The sequence below is a fragment of the Loxodonta africana genome, chromosome 4 (genome assembly GCF_030014295.1).
Source record: "Loxodonta africana isolate mLoxAfr1 chromosome 4, mLoxAfr1.hap2, whole genome shotgun sequence".
In the NCBI taxonomy this organism is placed as follows: Eukaryota; Metazoa; Chordata; class Mammalia; order Proboscidea; family Elephantidae; genus Loxodonta; species Loxodonta africana.
The window spans coordinates 189,034,471-189,060,748 of NC_087345.1; the positions used below are offsets into that span (position 1 = coordinate 189,034,471).

The 26,278-nt window shown below is 39.2% G+C and overlaps 1 protein-coding gene across 18 annotated transcripts in view; it reads left to right on the plus strand.

The window, feature by feature from the left end:
• Window positions 1-26,278, plus strand: part of PARD3 (par-3 family cell polarity regulator) — an 823,651-nt gene that overhangs the window by 617,733 nt on the left and 179,640 nt on the right. For all 18 annotated transcript variants that reach the window (XM_064285100.1, XM_010600277.3, XM_010600267.3 and 15 more), the window contains one exon: window positions 13,483-13,716. In XM_064285100.1, the coding sequence (XP_064141170.1) occupies window positions 13,483-13,716 (234 nt within the window). The remainder of the gene's footprint in view (window positions 1-13,482; window positions 13,717-26,278) is intronic.

Consider the following 26,278-nt stretch of genomic DNA (forward strand, 5'->3'; position numbering starts at 1 on the left):
TTACAACATATAGGAAAATCACACAATACTGGGAATGATGGTCCAGCCCAATTAATACACACATTTTTGGCATAATTCAATCCATGACAGAGGTCTATTTCAAATATTTAAAAAAATTCATATAATTGCAATAAAACTTTAAAGTCAATGTGAGATATTGCTTCATATAAATAGGATTTCACTGCTTTTAAACAAATATTTAAATTTGTAAGTATATGCATTTATATTGCTATCACCAAAATTATATTAATGGTGGTTTAATTATTTTTAAATAACTCAGATTGACTTAAGACGTACGTTATATCAATATAAGTTGAAGAGGACCTTGTACCAAAGTAGCTTAATAAAATCTTGGTGAAATGTTTAAACATATCTTCAGTAAAAATAATACCTAATGTCTGTTTCTTAGTTGCAAAACAAGCAAGTTTTATTTTAGAATTTGGTTGCATAGATGCCTTCTTGTCCTTGATCGTGGAATTTCACAGTTCTGTAGGCATCAAAATCAAAGTTGTCATTAAACTGCGGCCTCCATTTACCATTAATGATGAATTATTGTGTGGACTTATGTTTCAGCTTCATAGTGTTACAGGGCAAGGCTTCCAAGCTCAGGACTAAGCCCTGCCTAGGTTCTTGCCTTCTACTGAACAAGAATGACCAGGAGAGGCTCAGAGGTTCCATACAAACAAAGGTTTATTAGCGGCAGACAGAAAGTGAAGGCTCGTGAACAGGGAACAGAGAGGGATGAAGCAAGACTAGCCTCTATTCCCCCCAAACAAAGGTTTTTCTGGGGCTTATATGGTTTTTTTTTTTTTTTGGTGAGGATAATAGGGTAATGAATATTTAGCAGGTTTCTTTCAAGGGGCAGGTACTTCTCAGAATGGCGGTGCATACTAAATTAGGCTGCACGTGCATCTGGATTCCAAGATGGAAACCATAGCAAAGGCTCCTGGGACTGGGTGGCAGGACTTATGGAATGTCATGCCTGCGCAGTCCTCCTGCGGCGCTGGTTTGATTCCTGTTGCGGGTACTTGCATCAGGTGGAGGTCATCTGTCAGTCACCTTACGGATGCCTGCGCACGCTCCAGGGAACAGATCAGGTCAGTCCTTCTGAAAAATGTCTTACAAGGGAGTACATCGTTTGTTCTTTCCTTATCTCACATTCTAGGATGGGCGTTTTGCATTAGCCAAGGACATAGTATTGTAAGTAAGTTGCAAGTTACGGGTGTTTCAGGGCTCCTTGCCTAGGGCCTCAGTCCCTGTTTCTTCCCTACCTCATTCCCCCCGAGAGATTTCATATTCATGATTCTTTATGAGGGTGTAGGGGTGGAGGTTTCTTCTTCTGTAACTTCTTCAAGCTGACACTGGGTCGTTGGCCTACCTAGCAGAGTAGAAATCTCTTCCTATCTGGTCTAAGGTTTTGTAAAGACTGGCGGTCTCACTTTCAGGAATGAGCTGGAAACCCTGCATCGTCTTGGAATTGTTGTAACCTAGAGGACACAAATATTTCAGAAGCTTGTGGAGACAAGGCCCAAAAATCAGAAGTGAAATATAGCAACTAGAGGGCCCAAAAAGGGTAGAATAAACCAAGTAATAGAGGGGAGTGCGTCCCGCACTGTCCACCAAATATCTTTGCCTCCCCCTCTTTTGTTTCTCAATCTCACACTGTTCTTTTCTTTATATTCTCCGTGTCTCAGTCTCTCTTTTCTTCTGAGGTCTCTCTTCTCACACCTTCACTTTCTAGAATTCTCCCCAGTCTCACCTTCTCTCTCCAATCTTTGTCTCATCTTCTCTCTCTTACTCGTTCTCTTCTACTCTATCCCCCTATACCACTTTCTCACCCAATCTTTTTGTTTTTCTCTCCCTTAGTCTCACTTTTTTCTTCACTAACCTATATAGGGGCCACAGGGTATGGGGTACATGGGGTATGAAGGGGCACCAATATCCTAGGAGCCTGACAAATACCTGTGGTCGGTTCACAGTTTCTGGGCAGGGGTAGACTTAGACCTTATCAAGGCTTCAGGTATCACTCAAGTCTTAACCAACCAGATAACACCCAAGTACTTGACCGACAAGCCAGGCTCCTGTATTTTTCCTCGTTCACCACCCATCCCGGTGATTGAAGGTGCGTGACCATCTCACCAGCTGCAATCTGGTCCTCCATCCAGTTTCTGGAGTTTTTGCAAATATCTGTAGAGCTTTGTCCTATGAAGATGATATTAACCATTCGTTGATTTTCAGTAGCTTCAGGATCTATGTCAGTATGTCTCCAGAAGGCCTGAAAAATTCTTTCACAACACTTGGAGGGGTTTTCTTGAGGTCCTCGAATTACTTCATAAATTTTCAAGAGGTTTTTCTGTTTTTGTACCCCAGTTTTAAGGCCTTCTAGTAAGCACTTTCTGTAATGGCTCAGCCTCGTCATACCCTCCTTCAAATAGTTGTCCCACTCTGGATCAACTCCAGAGACTGCATTATTGGCTGACAGTTTGTCAGGATTTGGGGGGTTTTCATTGATCCAACAAATTTTCTATTTACTAAATGTTAATAGAAAAGAGATAAGAGTGGAAAGTCTTTTGTGTTCTGTTTGATTGGCTTTATGTGACAAGTTCCCTAAAAGATATTTTTCTTCCCTAAAAGATAATTTTCAAGATTCTCCCATCTATTGTGTTTATCTCAGGGCTCAATTGATATGTCTTTATGAGTCCTTGTGAGCCCTTGCGAGTCCAGCTCCAGCTGGGTCACATTCTCTGTGCTCAAGGACAAGGAGTAATGACTCCAACATTATTATTTTTTTAATGATTCTCTCTTTTTGATCGGAGATTGGAGATAACACATCAATGATTAATACCTGGGCTTAGTTGAGCTTCTAGATGGCAGCCATTGTAGACTCTTTAAAACTCACAGTGCTAGCTTTCCACCAGGTACCATCTGGTTCTTCACCAGGATTTTAAGTAAGAGCAAAGTTCTCATCAATTGCAGACTCAATATACATCAGCATTTTAGCCCAAGGCCTTCTTTTGCCTTTTAGGTATGTAAGACAATAGAGGATAAATTTTATTATGTTTAATACTATCAGGACTATCCCTTGCAGTAGTGATCTAGCCTATGTACTTATCCTGATGGTAACCAACCCAATAAATTTGGCGTTTGTAAGGGTGTTACAGTGTGTAACCAAGTATCTTGTTCTACTTCTCTTGTGTTATTTATCCAAATGCAACAAGAGGTATTTGTTACAGCACAGACTACACTTTTCTTGGACTGATAAATAAAAATCTAAGGCTATTCTGTTATGTCGTGTCACCCTGGCTTAATGAGGTCAGAGATCAATGTTGTGTTTCTGTCTCACAAGCAACTTTGTCTGTTATTTGTCCCATAGCGATTGATAAATTTCTTAAAGATTTCTCTAATTTAACTATACCATAAATAGGAATTAAATCTACCAACCATACCAACTGTTGGACCAATGAGTTTTCTTCCAACTCTCGTTTTACAATGGATAACAAATTAACATTACCTTTTTAATATCTACTATGAATATCTAAAGATAATCCTAAAGTTCCCAAGGTGCACTGCCCATGCATTCACCAGGAATCTGAATAGCAGATTGCCCATGTAGATTCACTGTCAGTTGGAAAGGGATCATCTAAACTAGTATAGGTAGATATATCACATAAAAACATATCTAGAAGGAGCACACAAAGTTTGTCTAAGAAAACAGAAAATACAGAAGAACTTACATGTGACAACCAAGTTTTCATTAGAGAATTCATGATTTTCCTGTTGGAGATGTCCAGTTAATCTGTCTAAAATATACTAAGTGTTTTTCCCAAGGGCAAGTTGCCCCTCTTTGGTTTACCTACTAATAGTCATGGGTCACTTTCTCAGAAGCAGAAGTGGAACCTAAGACAAAATGTAGTCTGAGCCATGAGGTCAGTCTCCCCTGCGAACCTGATTTCTTTAAGATATGTAATTTTCTGTGTAACAAGAGGGTGAGAGTTTGATTATAAGCATTAGACAGACATTTCATGCAACACTGTCTAGAAGACTGATTAAACCAATTACTGATTTACCCTAAACATAACTCTATTTACTGATCTTGGGAGTCAGTTTTTCAAATCAGACTGAATTCTTTTAAAAAAGCATAACACCCAGAGCAAAATAGTTTTGCTGGTTTATCTGGACAATTGTTTGCCTCTAACTGGCTTCAGGAACCAGTTTTTCTTCAAAGCTCAAGGTTCAAAAGGACACCTGAGGGCGATGGTCTGTGTGGCTTGCACTAACCTCTATGAATGCCAGAAACCTGGATTTCAGGAGAATTACAACTCTTTTATGGTTCCCTCCTTTGGATTATGATCTTGTCATAGAATCTTTTGATCGAAAGTGTTCAATAAATGGTAATTGGGCACTAGATGGCTTTTCAGATCTCAGGCACCATACAGCAAATCAGGAGGTAAAACCGAAACACCGACCAATAATGTTAGGCCCGTTGTCTGAAATAACCAGTGAACCGTGACTTTAAGGTGGGTCTTTGCCCCAGGAAACCAACCTCCTGAGGTGTTCGTTTTTGCGTAAGCAGCATCAGTAACTGCTCTTCATGTGCCTCAGCAGCAACTGCGTTCTCCGAGACCTCAGGTTGTATACTCATGTAAATACAGCAACATTTATTTATTAAGGCACGAGCTGTTCCTTGAGAGAACTAATAGGAAATCTAATGTTACTCTAATCTGTAAAATCATAGTTCAAATTTTAGACTCTTCTGGTTATGATATTTATAACTTTGTTAAGTTTGTCAACAGGAACGTCTAATCGAAGAGTTACAATGTCTAAACCCACCAGTTAGGTAATTTAGGAGAAAAGAGGAAAATGGTTTCTTGTATCTAGAAAGTAGGACCTTAAGGAATTTCTTATTTCTAGAAAGAAAGATGTAAAAACATCAGCAATATATTTACATAAAACCCATAGCATTGTTTCATTTACTCAGTCTTGTGTAGTTAACTTTTCTGTTCCATGTGATTCTGGATCAAGCACAGTCTGCCCACCCACCAGCATCTGCATTAAGAGCTCTGGAAATCTTGATTGAGTCTAGTCACAGCCCCTTTCATAAGTCCAATATAGCCCATCTTTTTTGTTGAGCTATTCTGGTCAAATGTTTTCAGAAAATCAACAAAGTAAAAGCTTATCTGCAGAGGACAAAACTTAATATGGCCATGATTAATGTATAAGCATAACTCTTAACAGTGAAAGACCTGATGGAAATTAATTATGAGCATAATGTAAAAGCCAAATAAAATCAGTTAAAAAAAAACTTTTGATAAAAGTGTTTCTAAATATAACCATTAACCATATTTTTAAAGAGCTTCAAATATAATACATAATAATCTTGAGACATAATACCTTATACTCAGGATATATTAATATACCAAGATTATGAAGTCTCTACATACCTGAATAGTAATCAAAATAACTTCATAACCCAGGTAAATGATATGAATTCTCAGTTAACCCATTGGCTTTGAAGTTGCTAGATTCAAAAAATAAAGTTTACTAACATATGAATTTTAACTCAGAGTGAATCAGGTACTTCTCTTGATTTTAACATGTTCTATGTAATTTATAACATGTTAAACAAACCTTTTTAGCACTTTTTCTTTATAAAAAAATTTTCATGGCTTTCAAACTTGTCAGAAGTTTATCATAAGTTACCAAGAAACAATACTTTAGTTATTTAGCCAAAGATCTTAAAATAAAAACCTTAGCTTTTTCTTTTTTCTTAAAGCCATGTGGCTTGTTTTCTCCTGATTTCTCATTCTGTCCAATTAACTGTTCCCAAGAACCTAGCTTTTTATTTTTATGGGTAGCTGATACCACCAGCTTTTTCTTTTTAGTCCAATAGCAATTTACTTGTCTCTCATGCTGCAGCCAAGAGTTTTCTCAGCTCTGGGAGAGAACCTCTTTTTTTTCAAATCTTAACACTCTGCCCTGAGTGTTCTCTGTATTGTGATTCAAATCCCAGTCTAGACTGAAAATCTGCTTTCCCTGTGCATCTCTTTCTTCAGCCCAATCAATAAATTCTCAGGAGTCTCTATAAGTATGTTCTAATTTAACCTGAATTTCTTTTCACCAATTAATTCCTATGCATCACACATAAATTACACATAAGACACACACAGAGGCAACGGAAATAATCTTGCAGTCTCAACCTCCCAGACAGTCCCGGTCACACATAAGACAAACAGACAAACAGAGAGCACTCGGACCAGACAAGGGAGAAGGGGAAAGGGGGAACAAAGGTAATCTTAGTGAGGTCTAACCTATTACTAGGAATAGCTGAATCTCCACCTCAATCCTCCAGATACCTCCTATCCCCAATACCAGACAGAGGGGCTTCAATCTCCCAATCTAAACAGAGATGTCTACATCCACTCCCCAGAACCAGGGTGCACCAACCAGAGATGGACAACATCCAGACACACAAAACCGGCAGCTGCCACATACTCATACGCCTGCCCAAGCTCTAGAGTCACCAAGAGTCCCTCCTTGTGATCACAAATGCAATAATGGGACTGAACTGGGTAACAATTAAGAATTGAAATCCTACAAAAGTAATCACAAACTTGGGGCCCCTATAAGTGGAAACACAGGGAGGGAAAATAATGAGGCATTAGAAACGCACTAACTGGGCAAAACACCAGGGCTATTACCCACCAGCTAGCACTTAATCAAAAGAAAAATAAAATGGAGAGGAAAGTGAATTGGAGAAGAGAGAAAAAGCCAATTACCAGGTCTGCAGACTACACCATGTCTCACAGGTCTTGGGGCCGAGCCCCTTACTGCAGATGCCAGGTCTCAGTTGAGGGGAATCACTCCTCTCGTGACACTCCTGGATTGTACGGGTCTGGGCAGGTGGCTTTTCAACTCAGTCTGGGGAGAGTGTCTATCAAGCACACCAGATTCACCAGGTCTCATGGGTCTTGGGACTGAGGCCCTCGCCATAGACAAACACCAGGTCTGACAGGTCTTGGGGCTGAGCCCCTCACCATAGGCAAATACCAGGTCTCACAGGTCTTGGGGCCGAGCCCCTCACTGTAGATGAAAACCAGAAGTCAGGGTTCCAGAGTAAAAGATAAAAGGACATCCTTTGTTCTTGTAGAAACCTGGTTGAGAGGAGTAGGCCTGGAGATATACTCACCGGAGGGAGGGACACAGGACGAATAGAACCCTGGCAGCTGCTTGTCTATCCATCAGAGCTTTGTAGGTTTCCTAGCCGCTGCTCTCAGACCCAGATCCAAGAAAAATCACTCCTGGCCGGCCCGCCAAATTCTGTTACAGGGCAAGTCTACCCAGCTTGGGACTAAGCCCTGCCTAGGTTCTTGCCTTCTATGGACCAAGAATGACCAGGAGAGGCTCAGAGGTGCCACGCAAACAAAGGTTTTGCCAGCAGCAAAGAGTGAAGGCTCACAAGCAGGAAACAGAGAGGGACTAAGAAACGCTAGCCTCTGCTCCCCCGAACAAAGGTTTTTCTGGGGCTTATATGGGTTTGGTGAGGATAATAGGATAATGAATATTTAGCAGGTTTCTTTCAAGGGGCTGGTACTTCTCAGAATGGTGGTGCATACTAAATTAGGCTGCACGTGCCTCTGGATTCCAAGATGGAACCCGTAGCAAAGGCTCCTGGGACTGGGTGACCGGACTTATTATGGGGTGTCACGCCCTTACAGTCCCCTGCTGCGCCATTTTGATACCTGTCTCAGGTAATTGTATCACGCGGAGGTTATCTTTAAGGTCAGTCACCTTAAAGATGTCTGTGCATGCTCCAGGGACCAGATCTGGTCTGTCCTTAGAAGGGAGTACATTGTTCTCTCCATTTGGCACATTCCAGGATGGGGGTTTTGTATTAGCCAAGCACATAGTATTGTAAGTAAGTTGCAAGTTGCAGGTGTTGCAGGGCTCCTTGCCTAGGGGCTCAGTCCCTGTTTCTTCCCTATCTCAATAGTATTTTGAGTGTTTATGGCTAATTTATAATGAGGAAGAGATACAAATTACAAATGTATGCATGTATATAATATATGTGTGTGTGACTTTTTACAAGCCACTTGTTGTCTTAACAAAAATTAATGAGTAAAATCCAAGTGAATGTATGAGACTGTGTGTCTTAGTTTCCACCAAGTAGGTCGCTTTCAAGAACAGAAATTTATTTTCTCACACTTCTGGAAACTTGGAGTACAGAACATTCCTTCTGTGGGCCTCTCTCCTAGCTTCTGGTGACTGCTAGCAATTCTTGGAGTTTCTTGGCTGCTTGTAGATGCATCTCCCTCCATCATCACATGACCTGCCACTTCCTGCTGTGTGCCACTCATTTTTACAAGACAGGAATTCCTCAGTAGGAATTAGGGAGGGCCCACCCTAATTCCAGGCTGACCTCCTTTCACCCGAGTGATAACAAAAGAAAAATGCTGTTTGCCTAATTCAGGTCACATTCACAGGTACAGGAGTTAGAACTGCAACATATCTTCTGGGGGACATAATTCAATCATAACACCATGTGTTCCTGGTGATTGAAAAACATTTTTTTTTTTTAAATTGTGGTGAACTATGTATAGCATAAAATTTGCCATTTTAACCATTTCGAACTGTACAATTCAGAGCCATTAATTATGTTTACACTGTTGTGCAGCCATCCCTAGTGATTCCTTAAAACTAGTTGTCTTTCATTAAGGAGGGAATAAGGAAATTCATAGAATGCAACAAGAATGAAAATACTTCCTATCAAAACCTCTGGGACACAGCAAAAGCAGTGCTCAGAGGCCAATTTATATCGATAAATGCACACATACAAAAAGAAGAAAGAGCCAAAATCAGAGAACTGTCCCTACAACTTGAACAAATAGAAAGAAAGTGAGCAACAAAAGAATCCATCAGGTACCAGAAGAAAACAAATAATAAAAATTAGAGCTGAAATAAATGAATATTTAGAGAACAAAAAATCAATTGAAAGAATTAACAAAACCAAAAGCTGGTTCTTCGAAAAAATTAACAAAATTGATAAACCATTGGCTAGACTGACTAAAGAAATACAGGAAAGGAAACAAATAACCCGAATAAGAGACGAGAAGGGCCACATCACAACAGACCCAACTGAAATTAAAAGAATCATATCAGATTATTACGAAAAATTGTACTCTAACAAATTTGCAAACCTAGAAGAAATGGATGAATTCCTGGAAAAACACTACCTACCTAAACTAACACAATCAGAGGTAGAAAAACTAAATAGACCCATAACAAAAAAAGAGATTGAAACGGTAATCAAAAAACTCCCAACAAAAAAAAGCCCTGGCCAGGATGGCTATACTGCAGAGTTTTACCAAACTTTCAGAGAAGAGTTAACACCACTATTACTAAAGGTATTTCAAAGCATAGAAAATGACGGAATACTACCTAACTCATTCTATGAAGCCACCATCTCCCTGATACCAAAACCAGGTAAAGACATCACAAAAAAAGAGAATTACAGACCTATATCCGTCATGAACATAGATGCAAAAATCCTCAACAAAATTCTAGCCAATAGAATTCAACAACATATCAAAAAAATAATTCACCACGACCAAGTGGGATTTATACCAGGTATGCAAGGCTGGTTTAATATTAGAAAAACCATTAATGTAATCCACCATATAAATAAAACAAAAGACAAAAACCACGTGATCTTATCAATTGATGCAGAAAAGGCATTTGACAAAGTCCAACACCCATTTATGATAAAAACTCTCACCAAAATAGGAATTGAAGGAAAACTCCTCAACATAATAAAGGGCATCTTATACAAAGCCAACAGCCAACATTACTCTAAATGGAGAGAGCCTGAGAGCATTCCCCTTGAGAATGGGAACCAGACAAGGATGCCCTTTATCACCGCTCTTATTCAACACTGTGCTAGAAGTGCTAGCCAGAGCAATTAGGCTAGACAAAGAAATAAAGGGCATCCGGAAACGGCAAGGAGGAGTAAAATTATCTCTATTTGCAGATGACATGATCTTATACACAGAAAACCCTAAGGAATCCTCCAGAAAACTACTGAAACTAATAGAAGAGTTTGGCAGAGTCTGAGGTTATAAGATAAACATACAAAAATCACTTGGATTCCTCTACATCAACAAAAAGAACATCGAAGAGGAAATTACCAAATCAATACCATTCACAGTAGCCCCCAAGAAGATAAAATACTTAGGAATAAATCTTACCAAAGATGTAAAAGACCTATACAAAGAAAACTACAAAGCACTACTACAAGAAATTAAAAAGGACATACTTAAGTGGAAAAACATACCTCGCTCATGGATAGGAAGACTTAATATAGTAAAAATGTCTATTCTACCAAAAACCACGTATACATACAATGCACTTCCGATCCAAATTCCAATGTCATTTTTTAATGTGATAGAGAAACAAATCACCCACCTCATATGGAAGGGAAAGAAGCCTCGGATAAGCAAAGCATTAGTGAAAAAGAAGAAGAAAGTGGGAGGCCTCACTCTACCTGATTTCAGAAGCTATTATACAGCCACAGTAGTCAAAACAGCCTGGTACTGGTACAACAACAGACACATAGACCAATGGAACAGAATTGAGAACCCAGATATAAATCCATCCACATATGAGCAGCTGATATTTGATAAAGGCCGAGTGTCGGTTAATTGGGGAAAAGATAGTCTTGTTAAGAAATGGTGCTGGCATAACTGGATATCCATTTGCAAAAAAATGAAACAGGACCCATACCTCACACCATGCACAAAAACTAACTCCAAGTGGATCAAAGACCTAAACATAAAGACTAAAATGATAAAGATCATGGAAGAAAAAATAGGGACAACCTTAGGAGCCCTAATACAAGGCATAAACAGAATACAAAACAGTTCCAAAAATGACGAAGAGAAACCAGATAACTGGGAGCTCCTAAAAATCAAACACCTATGCTCATCTAAAGACTTCACCAAAAGAGTAAAAAGACCACCTACAGACTGGGAAAGAGTTTTCAGCTATGACATCTCCGACCAGCGCCTGATCTCTAAAATCTATATGATTCTGTCAAAACTCAACCACAAAAAGACAAACAACCCAATCAAGAAGTGGGCAAAGGATATGAACAGGTACTTCACTAAAGAAGATATTCAGGCAGCTAACAGATACATGAGAAAACACCCTCGATCATTAGCCATTAGAGAAATGCAAATTAAAACTACAATGAGATTCCATCTCACTCCAACAAGGCTGTCATTAATCCAAAAAACACAAAATAATAAATGTTGGAGAGGCTGCGGAGAGATTGGAACTCTTATACACTGCTGGTGGGAATGTAAAATGGTACAACCACTTTGGAAATCTATCTGGCGTTATCTTAAACAGTTAGAAATAGAACTGCCATACAACCTAGAAATCCCACTCCTCGGAATATACCCTAGAGAAATAAGAGCCTTCACACGAATAGATACATGCACACCCATGTTTCTTGCAGCTCTGTTTACAATAGCAAAAAGCTGGAAGCAACCAAGGTGTCCATCAACGGATGAATGGTTAAATAAATTGTGGTATATTCACACAATGGAATACTACGCATCGATAAAGAACAGTGACGAATCTGTGAAACATTTCATAACATGGAGGAACCTGGAAGGCATTATGCTGAGTGAAATTAGTCAGAGGCAAAAGGACAAATATTGTATAAGACCACTATTATAAGATCTTGAGAAATAGTATAAACTGAGAAGAACACATATTTTTGTGGTTACGAGGGGGGGAGGGAGGGAGGGTGGGAGAGGGTTTTTTACTGATTAATTAGTAGATAAGAACTGCTTTAGGTGAAGGGAAAGACAATACTCAATACATGGAAGGTCAGCTCAACTGGACTGGACCAGAAGCAAAGAAGTTTTCAGGATAAACTGAATGCTTCAAAGGTCAGCAGAGCAAGGGCGGGGGTTTGGGGACCATGGTTTAAGGGGACTTCTAAGTCAATTGGCAAAATAATTCTATTATGAAAACATTCTGCATCCCACTTTGAAATGTGGCGTCTGGGGTCTTAAATGCTAACAAGCGGCCATCTAAGATGCATCAATTGGTCTCAACCCACCTGGATCAAAGGAGAACGAAGAACACCAAGGTCACACGATAACTAAGAGCCCAAGAGACAGAGAGGGTCACATGAACCAGAGACCTACATCATCCTGAGACCAGAAGAACTAGTTGGTGCCCGGCCACAACCGATAACTGCCCTGACAGGGAGCACAACAGAGAACCCCTGACGGAGCAGGAGATCAGTGGGATGCAGACCCCAAATTCTCACAAAAAGACCATACTTAATGGTCTGACTGAGACTAGAGGAATCCCGGCGGTCATGGTCCCCAAACCTTCTGTTGGCCTAGGACAGGAACCATTCCCGAAGACAACTCATCAGACATGAAAGGGACTGGACAGTGGGTAGGAGAGAGATGCTGATGAAGAGTGAGCTATTTATATCAGGTGGACACTTGAGACTGTGTTGGCATCTCCTGTCTGGAGTGGGGATGGGAGGATAGAGAGAGTTGGAAGCTGGCAAAATTGTCATGAAAGGAGAGACTGGAAGGGCTGACTCATTAGAGGGAGAGCAAGTGGGAATACGGAGTAAGGTGTATATAAACTTATATGTGACAGTCTGACTTGATTTGTAAACATTCACTTCAAGCTCAATAAAAGTTAATAAAAAAAAAAAAAACTAGTTGTCTTAGTCATCTATGCTGCTCTAACAGAAATACCAGAGAGAAAGTTTATTTTCTCACAGTAAAGTGGGCTAAAAGTCTAAATTCAGGGTATTAGCTCCAGGGGAAGGTTTTATCTCTGTTGGCCTTCTCTTCAGTCTTCCCCCAGACTAGGAGCTTCTCTGTGCAGGAACCCCAAATGGTGATGCGCTCTGCTCCAGGTGCTTCTTTCTTGGTAGTTTGAGGTCTCCCTGTCTCTCTGCTCCCTTCTTTCTTTTACATGTTAAGAGATTACCTCAAGACAGAATCCAATCTTGTAGATTGGGTCCTGCCTCACTAATAGAACTGCCACCCATCCTCCCTCGTTAACATCATAAAGGCAGGATTTATAATGTATAGGAAAATCACACAATACCCGGAATCCTGGACCAGCCAAATTGATACACACATTTTTGGGGGGACATAATTCAATCCATGACACGAACTAATAAGTGAAATTTTAACTTAAGATTTGAATTATGACTGCATCTTATTGGCATGAGTGAAAGGTATCTGAATTGGTTGTTTTTGGGCATCCATGACATTACTGTGACAATCTAAAATTAATGTAGCTGAACACTCATCCCACTCATCTTCCTATAACGGCATGAAATAAAATGTATTTTATAACATATTTTGATGAATGTTTCTGAGAGCAATTATTAGAAAAGGGATAGATAGTTTCTGTTTTATCAGCTTTGTCCTCATTTTACAGGATTCAAGCTAAAACTCGAGAATTTAGAGAGCGGCAAGCCCGAGAGCGTGACTATGCTGAAATCCAAGACTTTCATCGGACGTTTGGCTGTGAAGACGATTTGATGTTTGGGGGAATGCCTTCGTATGACGGTTCCATGGCCAGACCCCAGAGCCCGAGAGAAGGGCATATGATGGATGCTTTGTACGCCCAGGTGAAGAAGCCTCGGAATTCCAAACCGTCACCTGTAGACAGGTAGGCTCCAGGAGCAATCAAGGTATTGCTTCCACGTCAACTTTTCTGTAGTCTTGACAAGGGAGTAAGTAGATTGTTCATCAGTCCTCAAACCAGCCGGTCTTTTATTAATGGCCTTTTAAAAAGCCTTCACGTCTGGAAGTATTGAGTTTACACAAATTGAAGCCTAATGGAAGGAACAGCAGAAGTTTTGACAGCTTTCATAATGATTCCAACATACTCCATCTTGTTCTTAAAGTGATGTTAGATCTGAGAATCCACGTTTAGTTTATAACTCAAATAAAAAGCAAGCTTGAAGTTATGGCTCTTCTGCTTAGGCGATATTTCCTTTTATTACTAGAAGGCTGGGAGAATCTGTAGTTGTAATTAAATAGATGGGGAGGGACATGATGGTTACAATTAAGATTTTGAAATGCCACATTTTTTTTTCTGGTGGAACAATTTTATATTATGAAAGAATTAGTAGGCAAGGTATATAGTCTAGCCAGTCTTTAAAAAGCACAGTAGCAGCCATAGACCTCAGTGTGAGGTTGACTGTATTGTGATGACTCTATATTTTTTTCAAATTTTAACTGAATCGATTTTAAAACAGCTCTCCTAGGATGTATTTCTATATTCAAACACTGTTTATAAATTCAAACACCATGTAGAGATTGCTTCATGAAGACAATACTGATTTTATTTCAAACACATGAATTTTACTGTCTTGAGCCATACTCTGATCCCACTGCTTCTTTTAATAGCTTCTTAAGATCGTTTTTCTATGTGGGAGCTGGGCTTTGAACATTGAAATCACAGATTTCACTCAAAACTAGTGGTTCGCAAGCTCTAGCATGCACCAAAATCACCTGGAGCACTTGTAAAAACACAGGTTGCTGGGTCCTCCCCAGAATTTTTGATTCAGGAGGGCTAGGGTGGAGCCCAAGAATCTGCATTTCTCATGAGTTTCTAGGTCCTGTGCTGTTGGCACTGGTCCTAAGGACAACAATTTGAGATTCCCTGTAAGACTGGAAATGTCCTGAAATTACGTCATCTGTACCATCCATGTGCTGTTCGTCTGCTACATTTTGAAAGCAGCTTATATTTTCGTTACTCTAGCTATTTTTAACAGAGGTTTGCAGTAACCTCAGGCAAACCCAGAAGGAAGCATTTTAAAGAAATAGTAAATGCAGAAACAGATTTTAAAGTAAAACTATAGTCTGATTTTTCTTCTGTTGTCTCCTTTGTTTGGGTTTAAGGCTTTCTTTATTGCTTTTTGAAAACCTATGTATTGATGTTGACTGTAATGAGTAGGTAATACAAGTTAACATAAGAAGCGTGTGGTGATCACCTAGGAGGTTCACAGGGCTTATTAACTTAACAAAGATGTGTCAGGATCCAAAGAATAAGGCTTTTGTCAGTGACAGTGACATTTTCTTAAAAAGCGTCTTTCTTACTTGGTTTCTACGGTACTGTTGAAAGCCATCGAAAGCGGTTTCTTAGGAGAAAGGACACAGGTGCTGCTGGCTAGTAACTTTTAGAGAAACTGGGAAAAATGAGTTAGCATGTTATTGATCATTGTTAGAAATACTCATCATTTTTAGTACTTTTGACATCCAGTTTGAAAATCTGAAAAAGAGTAGATGTGCTTGTAAGTCCTATCTGGCATTGGAGACAGGAGTCAGAAGGGACTTCCCCAGCTCCTGAGGTCCAGAAATGGTTGCCCAGTTTCAGTGCCCCAAACCAAACCTGTTGCCATTAAGTTGATCCCACTCATGGAGACCCCGTGTGTGCACAGTAGAACTGTGCTCCACAGGGTTTTTCAAGGCTGTGAAATTTCAGACCAGATCACCAGGTGTTTCTTTAGAAGTGTCTCTGGGTGGATTTGAACCGCCTACCTTTTGATTAACTGCCAAGCCCTTAACCATTTGCGCCACCCAGGGACACATTTCAGTGCCCTACAAGTGTCTGAATCTCTTCCGAAGATTTCTGCCCATTTTCAGGAAGGCTTACATGCTCTCAGCCCCCTCTGCTTCTGAGCTCCAGCATCCCTGCCTGGGCTGTGCTGTGCGTCCAGCTGACCTCAAGGTGACACTCAGCCTCCTAACTCATTTCCTTCAAAAACCCATACAGCAAAACACCAGAGGAGACTTTCGTCATGGAGACGAGTCACGTCAAGCAGTAAGCAACTCACAGTCATATCTTAGGCATTTCTAAATTCAAAACCCCTTCACCTCACTCAAGCACACTTGAGCGCTTGGATGGCTAAATGTCAGTGGTTATAAAGGTTTCTGCAGTGTGCCTCGAGAGGGTAGTTTAGATTAGAGAATTTCTGAGATGCTTCCAACCCAAGTGGGATGTAACTTAAAAAAAGAATCACAAAGTTTGATTTTTCATTATTATTATTTTTGCAAAGAATAAAATAGTCATTAAACTATGGCTCGTGTTGCGAATACAAAAATTGGGGAACTAGTGTACCTTTAAAGTACACCCTCACCTACCTATAATCGAATGTGAATTTGGTTTGGAAATAATGGTATCACCTCCAGTGTCTTTTCTTATCACTGAAAAAGCTGTAGAAAAGTGCTTCTCAGACATAAGTAGAGGAGAAATTTTTTTTCTTTCTTTTTTTAAGGGAATACAGTCTCTTGATGAGTGCACTATTGAATTAAATTGTTTTGATTATAATGTTACTTAAATATGTATAAAAATAAAATAGGACTGAACTCCTTCTGTTTATAGCCATTATACAACTATAAAACCAAACATCTTTACAAATTAAATACAAACAAAATGGCAAAACTATTACATTCAAATGAACAACATTAATTTAATGTGGCCAGTAATGTTTTCTTATAAATCCAAACTCTTGTGCAAATCATGAATATGGGGTGGCTGCGACACTGCAGGCCCGTCTGCACTTGTTTGCCTGCCCCCTAAGTCCAGCACTGTGTCAGTTCTCCAGTCACGTTCTCAGATACATTTCTGCAGACCCTTACCTGGGCACAGCAAAGATGCTCCCTTTAAGCATGGAGTCCAGCTGGCTTGTATTAGCACTGGCTCGAACGTAGGCCTTGGTGCTTTCATATTTGTCAACTTCAGCTCAGACAATGAAATAACTCACCTGTAAGATGATCCAGAGTACGCTTTTATTAATGTTTTAAAAGATTGTCATTCAAATGAGAACACAAAATTTGAAACTTTTCAGCATGTATTTGCTGTTTGAAAAAATATATACAATAAAGAAACTCCTATCAACCAAATATTTCCACCAAATTATGGAAGTGGTGTCCCATGAATTTTCCTGTTCAGTTTTTTTTTTTTATTTTATCGGAGTAGGAGTGGGGCAGCTCTTCCGGGTTTTCATTGTTCAGCAAGAAAGCAGTATTCCAAATTTTTTTTTTAAGTTTTTTTTTTATTATAATTTTTATTGTGCTTTAAGTGAAAGTTTACAAATCAAGTCAGTTTCTCACATAAAAGCTTACATACACCTTGCTACATACTCCCAATTACTCTCCCCCTAATGAGACAGCCCGCTCTCGCCCTCCACTCTTTCTTTTCGTGTCCATTTCGCCAGCTTCTAACCCCCTGTACCCTCTCATCTCCCCTCCAGGCAGGAGATGCCAACATAGTCTCAAGTGTCCACCTGATCCAAGAAGCTCACTCCTCACCAGCATCCCTCTCCAACCCATTGTCCAGTCCAATCCATGTCTGAAGAGTTGGCTTCGGGAATGGTTCCTGTCCTGGGGCAACAGAAGGTCTGGGGGCCATGACCACGGGGTCCTTCCAGTCTCAGTCAGACCATTAAGTCTGGTCCTTTTATGAGAATTTGGGGTCTGCATCCCACTGCTCTCCTGCTCCCTCAGGGCTTCTCTGTTGTGTTCCCTGTCAGGGCAGTCATAGGTTGTAGCCAGGCACCATCTAGTTCTTCTGGTCTCAGGCTGGTGTAGTCTCTGGTTCATGGGGCCCTTTCTGTCACTTGAGCTCCTAATTGCCTTGTGTCCTTGAAGTTCTTCATTCTCCTTTGATCCAGGTGGGTTGAGACCAATTGATGCATCTTAGATGGCTGATTGCTAGCGTTTAAGGCCCCAAACGCCACTCTTCAAAGTGGGATGCAGAATGTTTTCTTAATAGATTTTATTATGCCAGTTGACTTAGATGTCCCCTGAAATCATCATCCCCAAACCCCTGCCCCTGCTACACTGGCCTTCGAAGCATTCAGTTTATTAAGGAAACTTCTTTGCTTTTGATTTAGTCCCGTTGTGCTGACCTCCCCTGTTTTGTGTGTTGTCTTTCTCTTCACCTAAAGTAGTTCTTGTCTACCAACTAATTAGTGAATACCCCTTTCCCACCCTCCCATCCTCCCGCCTCTCGTAACCACAAAAGAATGTTTTCTTCTCAGTTTAAACTATTTCTCAAGTTCTTATAATAGTGGTCTTCTACAATATTTGTCCTTTTGCAACTGACTACTTTCACTCAGCATAATGCCTTCCAGGTTCCTCCATGTTATAAAATGTTTCACAGATTTATCACTGTTCTTTATCGATGTGTAGTATTCCATTGTGTGAATATACCATAATTTATTTATCCATTCATCCATTAATGGGCACCTTGGTTGCTTCCATGTTTTTGCTATTGTAAACAGTGCTGCAGTAAACATGGGTGTGCATATATCTGTTCGTGTAAAGGCTCTTATTTCTCTAGGATATATTCTGAGGAGCAGGATTGCTGGATTGTATGGTAGTTCTATTTCTAGCTTTTTAAGGAAGTGCCAAATCGATTTCCAAAGTGGTTGTACCATTTTACATTCCCACCAGCAGTGTATAAGTCTTCCAATCTCTCCACAGCCTCTCCAACATTTCTTATTTTGTGTTTTTTGGATGAATGCCAGCCCTGTTGGAGTGAGGTGAAATCTCATTGTAGTTTTGATCTGCATTTCTCTTATGGCTAATGATCGTGAACATTTCCTCATGTATCTCTTAGCTACCCAAATGTCTTCTTTAGTGAAGTGTCTATTCATATCTTTTGCCCATTTCTTAATAGGGTTATTTGTCTTTTTGCAGTATCATGTAGATTTTAGACATCAGATGCTGATCGGAAATGTCATAGCTAAAAGCTTTCTCCCACTCTGTAGGTAATCTTTTTACTCTTTTGGTGAAGTCTTTGGCTGAGCATAGGTGTTTGATTTTTAGGAGCTCCCAGTTATCTAGCTTTTCTTCTGCATTCTTAATAATGTTTTGTATACTGTTTATGCCATGTATTAGGGCTCCTAACGTTGTCCCTATTTTCTCTTCTATGATCTTTATCATTTTAGATTTTATATTTAGGTCTTTGATCCATTTTGAGCTCATTTTTGTGCATGGAGTGAGCTGTGGGTCTTGTTTCATTTTTTGCAGATGGATATCCAGTTATGCCAGCAACATTTGTTAAAAAGACTGTCTTTCCCCCCCATTTAACTGTTTTGGGGCCTTTGTCAAATATCAACTGCTCATATGTGGATGGATTTATGTCTGGATTCTCAATTCTGTTCCATTGGTCAAAGTATCAGTTGTTGTACCGGTACCAGGCTGTTTGACTACTGTGGCAGTATAATAGGTTCTAAAATCAGGTAGAGTGAGGCCTCCCACTTTGTTCTTCTTTTTCAGTAATGCCTTATTTATCTGGGACCTCTTTCCCTTCCATATGAAATTGGTGATTTGTTTCTCCATCTCATTAAAGAATGTCATTGGGATTTGGATCAGAATTGCATTAAATGTATAGATAGGTCTTGGTGGAATAGACATTTTTATAATGTTAAGTCTTCCTATCCATGACCAAGGTATGTTCTTCCACTTACGTAAGTCTCTTTTGGTTTCTTGCAGAAGTGTTTTGTAGTTTTCTTTGTATAAGTCTTTTACATCTCTGCTAAGATTCATTCCTTTTTATTTTATCTTCTTGGGGGCTACTGTAAATGGCATTGATTTTGGTGATTTCCTCTTTGATGTTCTTTTTGTTGGTGTAGAGGAATCCAACTAATATTTGTATGTTTATCTTGTATCCCGATACTCTGCTGAACTCTTCTATTAGTTTCAGTAGTTTTCTGGAGGATTCCTTAGGGTTTTCTGTGTATAAGATCATGTCATCTGCAAATAGAGATACTTTGACTTCTTCCTTACCACTCTGGATGCCTTTTATTTATTTATCTAGCCTAACTGCTCTGGCTGGGACTTCCAGCACAGTGTTGAATAAGAGTGGTGATAAAGGGCATCCTTGTCTGGTTCCCGATCTCAATGGGAATGCTTTCAGGCTCTGTCCATTTAGGGTGATGTTGGCTGTTGGCTTTGTATAAATGCCCTTTATTATGTTGAGGAATTTTCCTTCTATTCCTATTTTACTGACAGTTTTATCATGAATGGGTGTTGAACTTTGTCAAATGCCTTTTCTGCATCAATTGATAAAGTCATGTGATTCTTGTCTTTTGTTTTATTTATGTGGTGGATTACATTAATTGTTTTTCTAATGTTGAACCATCCCTGCATACCTGGTATGAATCCCACGTGGTCATGGTGAATTGTTTTTTTGATATGTTGTTGAATTCTATTGGCTAGAATTTTGCTGAGGATTTTTCTGTCTACATTCATGAGGGATATAGGTCTATAATTTTCTTGTGGTGTCTTTACCTGGTTTTGGTATCAGGGATATGGTGGCTTCATAGAATGAGTTTGATAGTACTCCGTCCTTTTCTATGCTCTGAAATACCTTTAGTAGTAGTGGTGTTAACTCTTCTCTGAAAGTTTAGTAGAACTTTGCAGTGAAGCCTTCTGGACCGGGGCTTATTTTTTCTTTGGATTCCAACTTTTTTTTTTTTTTTTTAATTAACTTTTATTGAGCTTCAAGTGAATGTTTACAAATCAAGTCAGACTGTCACATATAAGTTTATATACACCTTACTCCATACTCCCACTTGCTCTCCCTCTAATGAGTCAGCACTTCCAGTCTCTCCTTTCGTGACAATTTTGCCAGCTTCCAACTCCCTCTATCCTCCCATCCCCCCTCCAGACAGGAGATGCCAACACAGTCTCAAGTGTCCACCTGATATAAATAGCTCACTCTTCATCAGCATCTCTCTCCTACCCACTGTCCAGTCCCTTTCATGTCTGATGAGTTGTCTTCGGGAATGGTTCCTGTCCTGGGCCAACAGAAGGTTTGGGGACCATGACCGCCGGGATTCCTCTAGTCTCAGTCAGACCATTGAGTATGGTCTTTTTGTGAGAATTTGGGGTCTGCATCCCACTGATCTCCTGCTCCGTCAGGGGTTCTCTGTTGTGCTCCCTGTCAGGGCAGTTATCGGTTGTGGCCGGGCACCAACTAGTTCTTCTGGTCTCAGGATGATGTAGGTCTCTGGTTCATGTGGCCCTCTCTGTCTCTTGGGCTCTTAGTTATCGTGTGACCTTGGTGTTCTTCGTTCTCCTTTGATCCAGGTGGGTTGAGACCAATTGATGCATCTTAGATGGCCGCTTGTTAGCATTTAAGACCCCAGACGCCACATTTCAAAGTGGGATGCAGAATGTTTTCATAATAGAATTATTTTGCCAATTGACTTAGAAGTCCCCTTAAACCATGGTCCCCAAACCCCTGCCCTTGCTCCACTGACGTTTGAAGAATTCATTTTATCCCGGAAACTTCTTTGCTTTTGGTCCAGTCCAGTTGAGCTGACCTTCCATGTATTGAGTATTGTCTTTCCCTTCACCTAAAGCAGTTCTTATCTACTAATTAATCAGTAAAAAACCCTCTCCCACCCTCCCTCCCCCCCTCATAACCACAAAAGAATGTGTTCTCAGTTTATACTATTTCTCAAGATCTTATAATAGTGGTCTTATACAATATTTGTCCTTTTGCCTCTGACTAATTTCACTCAGCATAATGCCTTCCAGGTTCCTCCATGTTATGAAATGTTTCACAGATTCGTCACTGTTCTTTATCGATGCGTAGTATTCCATTGTGTGAATATACCACAATTTATTTAACCATTCATCCGTTGATGGACACCTTGGTTGCTTCCAGCTTTTTGCTATTGTAAACAGAGCTGCAAGAAACATGGGTGTGCATGTATCTGTTCATGTGAAGGCTCTTATTTCTCTAGGGTATCTTCCGAGGAGTGGGATTTCTGGGTTGTATGGTAGTTCTATTTCTAACTGTTTAAGATAACGCCAGATAGATTTCCAAAGTGGTTGTACCATTTTACATTCCCACCAGCAGTGTATAAGAGTTCCAATCTCTCCGCACCTCTCCAACATTTATTATTTTGTGTTTTTTGGATTAATGACAGCCTTGTTGGAGTGAGATGGAATCTCATTGTAGTTTTAATTTGCATTTCTCTAATGGCTAATGATCGAGGGTGTTTTCTCATGTATCTGTTAGCTGCCTGAATATCTTCTTTAGTGAAGTACCTGTTCATATCCTTTGCCCACTTCTTGATTGGGTTGTTTGTCTTTTTGTGGTTGAGTTTTGACAGAATCATATAGATTTTAGAGATCAGGCGCTGGTCAGAGATGTCATAGCTGAAAATTCTTTCCCAGTCTGTAGGTTGTCTTTTTACTCTTTTGGTGAAGTCTTTAGATGAGCATAGGTGTTTGATTTTTAGGAGCTCCCAGTTATCTGGTTTCTCTTCGTCATTTTTGGAACTGTTTTGTATTCTGTTTATGCCTTGTATTAGGGGTCCAAATGTTGTCCCTATTTTTTCTTCCATGATCTTTATCGTTTTAGTCTTTATGTTTAGGTCTTTGATCCACTTGGAGTTAGTTTTTGTGCATGGTGTGAGGTATGGGTCCTGTTTCATTTTTTTGCAAATGGATATCCAGTTATACCAGCACCATTTGTTAAAAAGACTATCTTTTCCCCGATTAACTGACACTGGGCCTTTGTCAAATATCAGCTGCTCATATGTGGATGGATTTATATCTGGGTTCTCAATTCTGTTCCATTGGTCTATGTGTCTGTTGTTGTACCAGTACCAGGCTATTTTGACTACTGTGGCTGTATAATAGCTTCTGAAGTCAGGTAGAGTGAGGCCTCCCACTTTCTTCTTCTTTTTCACTAATGCTTTGCTTATCCGAGGCTTCTTTCCCTTCCATATGAAGTGGGTGATTTGTTTCTCTATCACATTAAAAAATGACATTGGAATTTGGATCGGAAGTGCATTGTATGTATACATGGTTTTTGGTAGAATAGACATTTTTACTATATTAAGTCTTCCTATCCATGAGCGAGGTATGTTTTTCCACTTAAGTATGTCCTTTTTAATTTCTTGTAGTAGTGCTTTGTAGTTTTCTTTGTATAGGTCTTTTACATCTTTGGTAAGATTTATTCCTAAGTGTTTTATCTTCTTGGGGGCTACTGTGAATGGTATTGATTTGATGATTTCCTCTTCGATGTTCTTTTTGTTGATGTAGAGGAATCCAAGTGATTTTGTATGTTTGTCTTATAACCTGAGACTCTGCCAAACTCTTCTAGTAGTTTCAGTAGTTTTCTGGAGGATTCCTTAGGGTTTTCTGTGTATAAGATCATGTCATCTGCAAATAGAGATAATTTTACTCCTCCTTGCCGTTTCCGGATGCCCTTTATTTCTTTGTCTAGCCTAATTGCTCTGGCTAGCACTTCTAGCACAGTGTTGAATAAGAGCGGTGATAAAGGGCATCCTTGTCTGGTTCCCATTCTCAAGGGGAATGCTTTCAGGCTCTCTCCATTTAGGGTGATGTTGGCTGTTGGCTTTGTATAGATGCCCTTTATTATGTTGAGGAGTTTTCCTTCAATTCCTATTTTGGTGAAAGTTTTTATCATAAATGGGTGTAGGACTGTGTCGAATGCCTTTTCTGCATCAATTGATAAGATCACGTGGTTTTTGTCTTTTGTTTTATTTATATGGTGGATTACATTAGTGGTTTTTCTAATATTAAACCAGCCTTGCATACCTGGTATAAATCCCACTTGGTCGTGGTGAATTATTTTTTTGATATGTTGTTGAATTCTATTGGCTAGAATTTTGTTGAGGATTTTTGCATCTATGTTCATGACGGATATAGGTCTGTAATTCTCTTTTTTTATGATGTCTTTACCTGGTTTTGGTATCAGGGAGATGGTGGCTTCATAGAATGAGTTAGGCAGTATTCCGTCATTTTCTATGCTTTGAAATACCTTTAGTAGTAGTGGTGTTAACTCTTCTCTGAAAGTTTGGTAGAACTCTGCAGTATAGCCATCCTGGCCAGGGCTTTTTTTTGTTGGGAGTTTTTTGATTACCGTTTCAATCTCTTTTTTTATTATGGGTCTATTTAGTTTTTCTACCTCTGATTGTGTTAGTTTAGGTAGGTAGTGTTTTTCCAGGAATTCATCCATTTCTTCTAGGTTTGCAAATTTGTTAGAGTACAATTTTTCGTAATAATCTGATATGATTCTTTTAATTTCAGTTGGGTCTGTTGTGATGTGGCCCTTCCCGTTTCTTATTCAGGTTATTTGTTTCCTTTCCTGTATTTCTTTAGTCAGTCTAGCCAATGGTGTATCAATTTTGTTAATTTTTTCGAAGAACCAGCTTTTGGCTTTGTTAATTCTTTCAATTGTTTTTCTCTTCTCTAATTAATTTATTTCAGCTCTAATTTTTATTATTTGTTTTCTTCTGGTGCCTGATGGATTCTTTTGTTGTTCACTTTCTATTTGTTCAAGTTGTAGGGACAGTTCTCTGATTTTGGCTCTTCTTTTTGTGTATGTGCATTTATCGATATAAATTGGCCTCTGAGCACTGCTTTTGCTGTGTCCCAGAAGTTTTGATAGGAAGTATTCTCATTCTCGTTGCATTCTATGAATTTCCTTATTCCCTCCTTAATGTCTACTATAACCCAGTCTTTTTTCAGGAGAGTATTGTTCAGTTTCCAAGTATTTGATTTCTTTTCCCTAATTTTTCTGTTATTGATTTCCACTTTTATGGCCTTGTGGTCTGAGAAGATGCTTTGTAATATTTCGATGTTTTGGATTCTGCAAAGGTTTTTTTTATGACCTAATATGTGGTCTATTCTAGAGAATGTTCCATGTGCACTAGAAAAAAAAGTATACTTTGCAGCAGTTGGGTGGAGAGTTCTGTATAAGTCAATGAGGTCAAGTTGGTTGATTGTTGTAATTAGGTCTTCCGTGTTTCTGTTGAGCTTCTTACTGGATGTCCTGTCCTTCTCCGAAAGCGGTGTGTTGAAGTCTACTACTATAATTGTGGAGGTGTCTATCTCACTTTTCAGTTCTGTTAAAATTTGATTTATGTATCTTGCAGCCCTGTCATTGGGTGCATAAATATTTAATATGGTTATATCTTCCTGGTCAATTGTCCCTTTTATCATTATGTAGTGTCCTTCTTTATCCTTTGTGGTGGATTTAAGTTTAAAGTCTATTTTGTCAGAAATTAGTATTGCTACTCCTCTTCTTTTTTGCTTATTGTTTGCTTGATATATTTTTTTCCATCCTTTGAGTTTTAGTTTGTTCGTGTCTCTAAGTCTAAGGTGTGTCTCTTGTAGGCAGCATATAGACGCATCGTGTTTCTTTATCCAGTCTGAGACTCTCTGTCTCTTTATTGGTGCATTTAGTCCATTTACATTCAGCGTAATTATAGATAAATAAGTGTTTAGTGTTGTCATTTTGATGCCTTTTTATGTGTGTTGTTGACAGTTTCATTTTTCCACTTACTTTTTTGTGTTGAGATGTTTTTCTTTGTAAATTGTGAGATCCTCATTTTCATAGTATTTGACTTTATGTTTGCTGAGTCGTTACGTTTTTCTTGGTTTTTATTTTGAGTTATGGAGTTGTTATACCTCTTTGTAGTTACCTTAATATTTACTCCTATTTTTCTAAGTAAAAACCCAACTTGTATTGTCCCATATCGCCTTGTATCCCTCTCCATATGGCAGTTCTGTGCTACCTGTATTTAGTCCCTCTTTTTGATTATTGTGATCTTTTACATATTGACTTCAATGATTCCCTGTTTTCAGCTTTTTTTTTTTTTTTTAAATTAATCTTAATTTGTTTTTGTGATTTCTCTATTTGAGTTGATATCAGGATGTTCTGTTCTGTGACCTTGTGTTGTGCTGGTATCTGATACTATTGGTTTTCTGACCAAACACTTTCCTTTAGTATTTCTTGTAGCTTTGGTTTGGTTTTTGCAAATTCTCTAAGCTTGTGTTTATCTGTAAATATCTTAACTTTGCCTTCATATTTGAGAGAGAGTTTTGCTGGATATATGATCCTTGGCTGGCAGTTTTTCTCCTTCAGTGCTCTGTATATGTCATCCCATTGCCTTCTTGACTGCATGGTTTCTACTGCGTAGTCTGAACTTATTCTTATTGATTCTCCCTTGTAGGAGACCTTTCTTTTATCTGCTTTTAAAATTTTCTCTTTATCTTTGGTTTTGGCAAGTTTGATGATAATATGTCTTGGTGTTTTTCTTTTTGGATCAGTCTTAAATGGGGTTCGATGAGCATCTTGGATAGATATCCTTTCGTCTTTCATGATGTCAGGGAAGTTTTCTGTCAGCAGATCTTCAACTATTCTCTCTGTGTTTTCTGTCCTCCCT